At 43.0% G+C, this 12,198-nt stretch overlaps 1 protein-coding gene across 4 annotated transcripts in view; it reads right to left on the bottom strand.

Annotated features, from left to right (window-relative positions):
- LOC109893803 (arf-GAP with SH3 domain, ANK repeat and PH domain-containing protein 2-like) overlaps nt 1-11,490 on the bottom strand; it is a 103,294-nt gene extending 91,804 nt beyond the window's left edge. For all 4 annotated transcript variants that reach the window (XM_031829152.1, XM_031829151.1, XM_031829150.1 and 1 more), the window contains exon 1: nt 10,945-11,490. In XM_031829152.1, coding sequence (XP_031685012.1) covers nt 10,945-11,070 — 126 coding nt within the window. In that variant the 5' untranslated portion in view covers nt 11,071-11,490. The remainder of the gene's footprint in view (nt 1-10,944) is intronic.
- Between the last annotated feature and the right edge of the window lie 708 nt (nt 11,491-12,198).

Consider the following 12,198-nt stretch of genomic DNA (forward strand, 5'->3'; position numbering starts at 1 on the left):
CCCTTGACTTATTCCACATTTAGCTGTGTTACAGCCTGATTTCAAAATGGATTAAAATGTATTTTTTCTCTCACCCAACTAAACACAAAGTGAAAACATGTTTTTAGAAATGTTTGCAAATGTATTATAAATGGAATACAGAAATGTTATTTACATAAGTATTCACACCTCTGAGTCAATACATGTTAGAATCACCTTTGGCAGTAATTACAGCTGGGAGTCTTTCTGGGTAAGTCTCTAAGAGCTTGACAAACCTGGATTGTGTAACATTTTCCCATTATTCTTTTCAAAATTCTTCAAGCTGTCAAATTGGTTGTTAATCATTGCTAGACAGACATTTTCAGGTCTTGCCATATATCTTCAAGTAGGTTTAAGTCAAAACTTTAACTCGGCCACTAAGGAAGATTGGTAAGCAACTCCAGCGTAGTTGGCCTTGTGTTTTAGGTTATTGTCCTGCTGAAAGGTGAATGTCTCCCAGTGTCTGGTGGAAAGCAGTCTGAACCAGGTTTTCCTCTAGGATTTTGCCTGTGCTTAGCTCCATTCTGTTTTTTCTATCCAGAAAACCTCCCCAGTCATTAACGATTACAAGCATACTCATAACATGAAGCAACCACCACTATGCTTTAAAATACGGAGAGTGGTACTCACTAATGTCTTGTATGTGATTTGCCCAAAACATAACACTTTGTAATAAGAACAAAAAGTGAATTTCTTTCCTACATTTTTTGCAGTAGTACTTTAGTGCCTTGTTGCAAAAAAACTAAAAATGCTGAGTTATAGAAAGGACACCTCTATCTTTGTAGTGACTGGGCGTATTGATACAACATCCAAATGCCCCAGGGCAGTGATTGGGACACTGCCCTGTGTAGGGTGCCGTCTTTCGGATGGAACGATAAACGAGGGTCCTGACTCTCTGAGGTCATTAAAGATCCCATGGCACTTATCGTAAGAGTAGGGATGTTAACCCTGGTGTCCTGGCTAAATTCCCAATCTGGCCCTCAAACCATCACGGTCACCTAATAATCCCCAGTTTACAATTGGCTCATTCATCCCCCTCCCCTGTAACTATTCCCCAGGTCGTTGCTGCAAATGAGAACGTGTTTTCAGTCAATGTACCTGGTCAAATAACAGATAAATAAAAATACATTGGAAAACCTTTCTGGTCTTTGTTGATGAATCTTTGTTTGAATTTCACTGCTCAACTGAGGGACCTTACAGATAATTGTGTGTGTGAGGTAGTCAATCAAAAATCATGTTAAACACTTATTGCACACGGAGTGAGTCCATGAATCTTATTATGTGACTTAAGCACATTTTACTCCTGAACTTATTTAGGCTTACCATAACAAAGGGGTTGAATAAATATTGACAAGACATTTCAGCTTTTCATTTTCAAAAAACGTAATTACACTTTGACATGATGAGGTATTGTGTGTAGGCCAGTGACCAAACATCTCAATTTAATCCATTTTAAAGTCAGGCTGTTACAACAAAATGTGGAAAAAGTCAAGGGGTGTGAATACTTACTGAAGGTGCTGTATACTACTGATGTGAAGTGCTTGAAGATTCAGGTGACTGAGCAGTGAAGACAAGTGGAACTTCAATGATTGGTCGTTAATAGAGTGATTAAGAGGTGAAAAGGTCAGATAAAGACAAACAGGGAGCTTGGCCAATCCCCATGGGTGCAGTACACTTTTACTGAATCACACTCAAGACTGTTGGTTGTAGGTGTGACACAGTGACCCGCATTCACTCTCAGTGGGAATGTTCTGGTAGGCTGTACGATGAACAACTGTTGAACTGGAAATTCAGGATCTGATTATGCCCAGAGTATACCAACTGAGAATAAAAATGTCAAGCTTTGAATGAAAAAAAAAGAGAGCTTTTGAACTACCTAGGGTGGAAAATCAGGAAGGAGACCCGACAGCACCATTTTAAAGGAGTCTGTTTGACTTAATAAGGAAGTATTTAACAAAGTTTATAAATTAGCAGGGGACTGATGAAAGCTCAGCGTGAGGGAGGGATGGGTAAATTAAGACCAAATGTGTCTAGCTCCCCATAAAATCCAGTCAGCGTAAACACCGTTTCTGGTCTGCTCGTATTTACCAATGTGTAGGCCTCATGGCGGAAACTTAGCAATGCCAAAAGCAAAGTGCCATAGTTGCATACAAGGAGCATTGAGGATGCTTGAGGGACTTGGAGTGAGACTCTGCGTTCACCTGGAAAGGATCAACTGGTTACTTTGGAAAACATATGGTCCAGTGTGCTGTGGAAGGGATAAGTGCATCTGCTGTGAAAAGGAATGAAAGATCCTTGTATAAAGTTCCTTTGAAGTCTGAGGACTTTATTACTTTTAAGGATTCTGATCCAACTTAATTCCAGGTTTCTACTTTGACAGAAACACGTTAGGCAGAGGCACTACTTTGACAGAAACACTACTTTGTCAGAAACACATTAGGCAGAGGCACTATGACAGAAACACTACTTTGTCAGAAACACGTTAGGCGGAGGCACTACTTTGACAGAAACATGCTAGGCAGAGGCACTACTTTGACAGAAACACTACTTTGTCAGAAACACGTTAGGCAGAGGCACTACTTTGACAGAAACACTACTTTGTCAGAAACACGTTAGGCGGAGGCACTACTTTGACAGAAACACTACTTTGTCAGAAACACGTTAGGCAGAGGCACTACTTTGACAGAAACACGCTAGGCAGAGGCACTACTTTGACAGAAACACGTTAGGCAGAGGCACTACTTTGACAGAAACACGCTAGGCAGAGGCACTACTTTGACAGAAACACGCTAGGCAGAGGCACTACTTTGACAGAAACACGTTAGGCAGAGGCACTACTTTGACAGAAACACGCTAGGCAGAGGCACTACTTTGACAGAAACACGTTAGGCAGAGGCACTACTTTGACAGAAACACGTTAGGCAGAGGCACTACTTTGTCAGAAACACGTTAGGCAGAGGCACTACTTTGACAGAAACACTACTTTGTCAGAAACACGTTAGGCGGAGGCACTACTTTGACAGAAACACTACTTTGTCAGAAACACGTTAGGCAGAGGCACTACTTTGACAGAAACACGCTAGGCAGAGGCACTACTTTGACAGAAACACGTTAGGCAGAGGCACTACTTTGACAGAAACACGCTAGGCAGAGGCACTACTTTGACAGAAACACGCTAGGCAGAGGCACTACTTTGACAGAAACACGTTAGGCAGAGGCACTACTTTGACAGAAACACGCTAGGCAGAGGCACTACTTTGACAGAAACACGTTAGGCAGAGGCACTACTTTGACAGAAACACGTTAGGCAGAGGCACTACTTTGACAGAAACACGTTAGGCAGAGGCACTACTTTGACAGAAACACGTTAGGCAGAGGCATAATACATTCAGCTGTATTAAAGTTCGTGCCCCTCTGGGAATAGCTTAAATCTCTCAGCACATTTCTGTAGTTTTTTTTTCTTCAGCTTTACAATATGTGGAAAGAATGGGTACATTGTGCATGTCCCAACTCTCCAGGGAGGCAGACCTGCTTGACAAGTGGATATAGTATGAGGAAGGACATTAAGGATATCTAAAACAATGTTCCTGAGTTTGTTTTCTAAAACAGAGTCTATTAACCCGTCTTTTGTTGACTAATGTAGAAAATCTGTTGAAAGAGGCATAATTGCGAACAGCATATCCAGTCATGTAAAGAACAACCTAAATCTAGCCATTAATGACATCATAAGACCTTGTTGATGGCTTACTCATATCCAGCTTCTCAAAGAGAGAACACAGCCCTTCCTCCATGAACCCACTGCAGTTTTCAAATTGTTTCTTTTTTGTTGCTACTTTTACCCCTTATTTCTTCCCAATTTCATGACATCCAGTCTTGTCCCATGGCTGCAACTCCCGTACGGACACGGGAGAGGCGAAGTTTGAGAGCCATGCGTCCTAAGAAACACGACTGTGCCAAGCCACACTGTTTCGTGACACACTGCTCGCTTAGCCCGGAAGCCAGCCGCACCCATGTGTCGTCGGAAACACCGTACAACTGGCAACTGAAGTCAGCTTGCAGGCACCCGGCCTGGAGTCGCTGCCGCTAGAGCTCGATGGGACAAGAACATGTCGGCCGACCAAACCTTCCCATAATCCGGATGAAGCTGGGCCAATTGTGCGCCGCCTCATGGGTCTCCCAGTCACGGCCGGCTGTGACACAGTCTGGGATCGAACCCAGGGCTGTAGTGACACATCAAGCAATGCAATGCAGTGGCATAGAGCGCTGCGCCACTCGGGAGGCCCTCCCACTGCAGTTAAGTGAACACGACAACCCAGCAACACAATTAAAATAATTTCTGAGGAAACTGCTCTGCCCCTGTAGAGGCCATGGCAACAAATCAATGAAGTAGTTCATTAATGAAGAGGCACAGCATGTCAGGAACACTTAAAAAGGAGCTGACGGTGGGCCTTCACACTCCCATGTACCCCATGCACCCCATGCACAACAAAGGCCGGTGCACTCCTGACCCCTCTCTCCGATCACACACCGTTCTATTAAAAAGATTCTCGCACCCCCTTATTCCGATGAATCATCCTGTGTTGTGGCAGTGGTGGGGGGGATATTGTATCCCAACAGCCCAGGGTCACCAAGGGGAGCCCAGGCCCCAAATCGATAGGGAAAGTACCGTGACCCGTCCCCCTCCCACCTTTCCACTATTTAGCCAAATGGGGGGGGGGACTTCTCATCTGTAGGAAGGCCCCAAAGAGTGAGAGAGAGAGCCTGAGACTGGGAGATAACAGGGAGCCTGCTGTCCCTGGCTCCAGTTATGCAAGATACCTTACGCTTCAAACACACACATTGGAAGAAACATGCTGGGTACTCTTAGGGTAACAAAAGAGGACTTTTCATCATTTCCGATAGAAAGGTTGTGTGATACCATTCTACCATTCCAGTGTTTTACTTGCTATATTGTATTTACTTCGCCACCATGGCCTTTTTTTTGCCTTTACCTCCCTTATCTCACCTCATTTGTTCACATCGTATATAGACATATTTTTCTACTGTATTATTGACTGTATGTTTGTTTTACTCCATGTGTAACCCTGTGTTGTTGTATGTGTCGAACTGCTTTGCTTTATCTTGGCCAGGTCGCAATTGTAAATGAGAACTTGTTCTCAACTTGCCTACCTGGTCAAATAAAGGTGAAATAAATATAAATATATACCAAATCAAATCTAATTTTATTGGTCTCACATGGCTTTTCTTCTTGTTTGCTAACTAGACTGTCAGAAGTGAGGATGTAGACAAAAAACATTGGCTAAAAAAATAAAAAAGACCAAGATAAAGAATGAAAAGAGACAAAAAACAACAACAAAAAATACAACCAGCTTCCAGATGGAACATTAACCAGTTCAGACAGAATCTGGCAGGGGATCATATTTACTATGGGGCATGTTTGGTCCAAAGCTCCGAGGAGAAATGGTCTAAATGTGGTGGTCCTTCCAGCGAAATAATTTCAATTACACAACGTATTAATAAGGTCCTTAAGAGGATGCAGGCCAAGGTGGCTGGCAGTCTGGGCAGCTCATTCATCGATTGTCTCTGCATACTTTATCCTTGGTGTCTGAGGCCTTGTTAAAACGTTCCTCCGTGCCACCTGTTCTGCGCTACAGGTGCTGACTCCAGCCCAGCCTGGTGGGTCCCACAGACTATGCCCAGGAATCTCGGAGTAGATGAGGCGATGCCTTCCACTGGCCCGGGAAGAAAATACCAAATTGTTTGCATATAGTCAATTTACACACAGCTCTGAGACATGTTTTGTGTGGACCCCAGGAAGAGTAGCTGCAGCTTTTGCAACAGCTAATGGGGATCCTAATAAAATACCAAACCACAACAAATAATGAAGGGTTGTTGGACACACCATCAGGCTGCTCATCTAGAGGGAACAGGGTTGCAGGCTCCATGAGAAAACCTATTACTATTTGTCTGTAGATACAGTCAGGAGTATATTACTGTTCAGCCTTCAGATTACACACCGCAGAGTGAAGCAGCCTGGGGTGGCTGGAAGATTGTTGATATAATCTATATTTTTTATAACGGATATAAGTTGCATCCATTTCTCAGTACGCAAAGAGGAACCTGTTGATTATTCTGTGTAGCTTGGCAAATAAATAATTGTCTCTCTGAATGACAACAATGATGTTTGTTTCTAACATTAGGACTGTTTTCCTAAAGAAATTAATGCGCTTTGTGTTTTGTCACCTTCACCGCATCCGCTATCCACTGCTTTTCACAATCTTGGGGAATTCAATTAGAAACCACCAAGTATGGAGTGGAGACCACTTCCTCATTGTTAACCAGATACATAGAACAGACTCAGCACATGAGATTAGGGCTGGTGCAAACAGTTGCCCCGAATGCCACGGTCATTCCCCTGATACTTCCCAATAATCTCTATACAGAACCATGCAGTTGAGACCACATGCCCCACCAGAACCATGTAGTTGGACATCATTCCTAACCAGAATGATGCAGTTGGACAACATTCCTCACCAGAACCATGCAGTTGGACAACATTCCTCACCAGAACCATGCAGTTGGACAACATTCCTCACCAGAACCATGCAGTTGGACAACATGCCTCACCAGAACCATGCAGTTGGACAACATGCCTCACCAGAACCATGCAGTTGGACAACATGCCTCACCAGAACCATGCAGTTGGACAACATGCCTCACCAGAACCATGCAGTTGGACAACATGCCTCACCAGAACCATGCAGTTGGACAACATGCCTCACCAGAACCATGCAGTCGGACAACATGCCTCACCAGAACCATGCAGTCGGACAACATGCCTCACCAGAACCATGCAGTCGGACAACATGCCTCACCAGAACCATGCAGTCGGACAACATGCCTCACCAGAACCATGCAGTCGGACAACATGCCTCACCAGAACCATGCAGTTGGACAACATGCCTCACCAGAACCATGCAGTTGGACAACATGCCTCACCAGAACCATGCAGTTGGACAACATGCCTCACCAGAACCATGCAGTTAAGACAACATGCCGGGATAAAATATCCAGAGGGTGTAGGAATGTATGTACAGGACAACAAAAAAATCCATGCAAAATGCTGGCTGTAAATGTCCATGATTCAACTGAGAAAAATGAGCAGTATGTATGGAGGAGACAGACAGAGTCAATGAGCCTGGCTGGTACAACATTGTGATCGTGTGTGGGCCACTGCCATGCTCAGAATCCAGGAATGTTTCTCTGTGAAAGGAAGGCCCGTGTTTGCACAATGGGTGCAGTCCGGGAACATGAAACATCACCCAACTGCAGTTTGTTTGCAACCCATAAATCAGAAACGGCTGAAGTTCCATAAAACCAAAAGAACAGTCACATCAAAGCACTATGGATTACTCAACCGTTGTTCAACGCTGACAGTCAGTCAGACCAGCAATTTAGTACTTTGCTTCGTTCCCATTGTGACTGTGGCCAAAGCAAAGTAACTTCTGCACAGTCAAAGAGACCTCCTTGCTCAAAATGAGAATGTATGTGATCAGACTAATATAAACAAAGTCTCTTGTAAAATGACAACAAAGGCAGGTAGCACAAAGGCATGGAGAAGTTGCCTCATTTTACAGCAACCCAGAGGGGCGTTAATGACACAAGGCACAAACATCCTCTTAGTGGACCAACTGTTTTTATAGTTGTGGTTTTTAGGCCACGGTAATCCGAGTAACTCTTTTAGTAGCTCCACCTCTGCTGGACACATTAAGCCCGTTTATTTGGAGATGAGAGACAAAGCTTTTACAATCCACAAGCCTAATTAAAGTTCTGTCCACTGTAATTGGTTTATGTAGAAATAAATCACACAACAGACTAGGTCCCATTAAGCCCTGTAAGTGGCAGTCTCTCCTAGATAGTGTGTCTACCTGTGCTACACTGTGGGGATAGCAGGCTCATCTGAACAGACCTGGTCAATGCCATCAGTCCAGTCTGAGGATGAAGGGTGAGCACAACACTCGTTCCAGAGCACTCATAAGAGACAAGCTGTCATCACATAGGACTGGAATCGGCCCACGTGAAGCAGACGTCATGCCATCTGGTCCACAGATATTCACACTAATCACACCTCTCCCACAATTAATCTCTCACTCCAATAAGTACAGCCTTAGCACGGAAGTGCCTAGTTTAATGTGAAACCAAAACTTGGATGCCAAAATGTGTAGGCCTAAAACACCAAGCTGACAATTATCAAAGGCAATGATCAAAACTGAAATGGCAATGGTTTTTCTATATATTGCGAAACATTGCTGCACTGTCGACATTTTTCAGTCCTGAAATACAGACTTGAGTAGGCTACATTCAGACAGTCCTCAGCTGTCACTTCAAGGGCAAAATGGAGACGCTAGCAATTTTATAGCAAGACAATTCTCTAGTCACAGAATCAGCACAATGCTGGGAATCCAAAACAGCGCCATCAGATCTCCTTTATGCACGCTAGACTGTGATGTCACCTAATGCCCATGTGAAAGCCTTTAGTGTATACAGAAAATAAAGCAGATCTTTATTGTTAAGCCATTAACATGGAGGGAGGAATCGGAATTGTCTTTTTGCCTCATTAAATTTTAATATGATGTTGCTTCTCTGATTGACAGTGCCCAGTGGCAGTGTCCATTGATAGGCATGATTAACCTACCACACACACACACACACACACACACACACACACACACACCCTTTCACCTCCTTAAAATCAGCTGGATTAATCAAATATGGTTTGCATTTCTTCATAGCTCATAAATTACAATACTAGAGCAGTAAGAAGGAACATGGGTCTAGAAATGACACTGACACATTCAAAAACACTGCTGCAATCCAAGGCACCTTGTGAGTATATTACTGAGTCCAGGCAACTGGCTGGACACGATATGTAGAGGTGCTCACAGTTTACTGCAGTGTCTAATTGGGCAAACAGACATGAGGCCTTACAACAAGCTCTGTCAAATTGGTTGTTGATCATTGCTAAACAACCATTTTCAGGTCTTGCCATAGATTTAAGTAGATTTATGTCAAAACTGTAACACGGCCACTCAGGAACATTCACTGCCTTCTTGGTAAGCAACTCGTGTTGATTTGGCCTTGAATTTTAGGTTATTGTCCTGCCAAAAAAGGTTAATGAATCTCACAGTGTCGGGTGGAAAGCAGACTGAGCCAGGTTTTCCTCTAGAATTTGATCTGTGCTTACATAATTGTTTTTATCCCGATAAACTCCCCAGTCCTTAACGATCACAAGCTTAGCCATAACATGATGCATCTAACACTATGCTTAAACATATGTTTTGTAATATTTGTATTCTGTACAGGGTTCCTTCTTTTCACTCTGTCAATTAGGTTAGTATTGTAAAGTAACTACAATGTTGATCCATCCTCAGTTCTCTTATCACAGCCATTCAACTCTATAACTGTTTTAAAGTCACCATTGGCCTCATGGTGAAATCCCTGAGTGGTTTCCTTCCTCTCCGCCTAGTCAGTTAGGAAGAACGCCTGTATCTTTCTAATGACTGTTTGTATTGATACACCATCTGAAGTGTAATTAATAACTTCACCGTGCTCAAACGGATATTCAATGTCTGCTTTTTTATTTTTACCCATCTACCAATAGGTGCCCTTCTTTGCAAGGCCTTTGAAAACCTCCCTGGTCTTTGTGGTTAAATCTTTGTTTGAAATTCACTGCTTGACCGTGGTACCTTATAGATAATTGTATGTGTGGGGTACAGAGATGAGGTACTCATTCAAAAATCTAAAATCACTATTATTGCACACAGAGAGTCCAAGCAACTTATGTTACTTGAACTTACAAAGGTAAAAAATAAAATGAAGCTACTGTCCCTCCAGCATCATTTCATGAACTTGGATGAAGATAAGCAGCACATGCAAACAGCAATAAAGCAGATTTGGGGACATGAACAAGGGGTGGGTCTCCTTTGACTGCCAGTTAGTATTATCCCAACACATGACTGCTATGAAATGTGGCATTTATGGATGACATCTTTAACTGTTAATACACAACAGGCACAAATCAAATAAAAGATAACCATGTGGGAAATGCTCAGTCAGTGCTCTCATTAGGGTTAGGTGGTGGGGGTGGGTTTTCATAGAACAAAGCGGAAGTGATCTTTCTGTTAACGACCTGCAAGTTTGATGAAGACCTCTCAAACGCACAGATACTGGGGCAAAGCTAACCCATCTATAAACCACAGGAAAAGTCCTATTCTCGGGCGTGGCCTATTGATGCTAAATAAATACCGAATTTATTGAACAGGTGCCACATTAATTGCAAAGCTTTTCTATTCCTCAATAGACATTCCATTTTTAAAAATAAAGAAAATGTAGAGCCATTGTTTGTATGATATAACTGTTTCCATTGAACTGTCCATGTTTTCCTGGTAAACTCTCGATATTGTCATCTGGGCCAAGATGTTCGTTTTTGAAATCGTTGATTGTAAACTAATGGTCAAAGGGGATGTCCCAAGTAAACAAAGCAGCTAATACCGATTATGCGGTTCTATTATCCAATAAAAACTAAGTGGCTATTGTTATATTCTGTACATAACAGCAACATCACAACGGTGTACAATAAATGACGATTAGTAGCCTAATTGGAGAAAACAAGTTTCCACTTTCCTCTGTGTGAGAGCAATGCAGAGCAAATCGCTCTAGGTGCTTGATGAAAACGCCCAACCATTCGGGAAAAAAGCCTACTGTGATAATATAGCATTTTGGCCAGTTAGTTTAGAGTACCTTTATAACCGACATAGGTACAACTAGGTCTAAGTAATGCATTATAACCTTCGACGTGTCCGGTGATGCTACCGAATGTGGACCTTGAAGTAGCCTATAGGCTTTGGAATTCACCACACCACTCACCTCCTCCAAAGCAGTCACGGTATTCCTACAGTGGGACATTCTAGTGGTGAAGTTTGATGCAGTTGGCGCTTTATAATCTTCATTTGTCTCCGCCATGAACTCGGACACTGTAATTTGGTCCGGCATACTTTATCCTTTTAGAAATTATATTGTATTCCTTCCTGTTAAACACCCGGGATTTAATTCGAAGTTTACGTTTACAATAATATAAAAGTCTGATAAAATGCTCTCATGTAAACCATTGCTAGATGTGTGTTATTCCCTTGTTCGCGCTCGAGCAGTCACACTGCAACAATGTTGCGCGCCTGATTGTAACAGTCGCTGCGGTAGCCTTTTCGATTCCAGATGGCTCGCGGTCACTGCTCTTCCCCGTTAATTTGGCGGGTCCCACTCGACTTGCAGGGAAATCCAAAAAGATTAAGCTTCTATGATTTTCTCTTCTGTAGGTGCCCTCTCTCTTCCGAACCTCAGATAAAAGCCTGTTAACTTCTTTCCAAGCGTGGGAAACAACGAGGCGTTCTAATGCAAGCTCAGAAATTGACAAAGGTGAAGGAGGGATTCAATGGATGTGCACGATCCAATGGAGATCCCCAGCTGGTCAATTTGACCCAATCAGAGTCGATGGAAGGCGTGGTCTCTGTCATCATTACAGCGGCATCCAGAGGTTTTTTAAGGTAGATCAAAACTCATGAAATAGCCTATATAAATCATTCTGAATCTGTTTATTATTATGTTTCCATCAATTTTAAGATTAAACTGTGTCAGACTAAGATCTATTTTCTTAATTCCTACGCACATTAAACTACAGTTCATTTATTGTTTTGACCTACTTCAGTCAATTCCATTTTTGTCATTTATCAGATGCTCTTATCCAGATCAATTTACAGGAGAAATTAAGTACCTATTGACAGGTTTTTCACCTAGTGGGCTCAGAGATTCAAACCAGTGACCTTTTGGTGAATGGCCCAACACTTAACCACTAGGCCAGTGGTTCCCAACCAGGTGTACTAGGTCCCCTGGGGGTACTTGGCCTATAAACAGGTGTAACAATATAACTTTAGACCGTCCCCTCGCCCATACCCAGGCGCGAACCAGGGACCCTCTGCACACATCAACAACAGTCACCCACGACGCATCGTTACCCATCGCTCCACAAAAGCCGCAGCCCTTGCAGAGCAAGGGGAACTACTACTTCAATGTCTCAGAGCAAGTGACGTCACCAATTGAAACACTATTTAGCGCGCACCGCTAACT

The sequence above is a fragment of the Oncorhynchus kisutch genome, linkage group LG7 (assembly GCF_002021735.2).
Source record: "Oncorhynchus kisutch isolate 150728-3 linkage group LG7, Okis_V2, whole genome shotgun sequence".
NCBI lineage: Eukaryota > Metazoa > Chordata > Actinopteri > Salmoniformes > Salmonidae > Oncorhynchus > Oncorhynchus kisutch.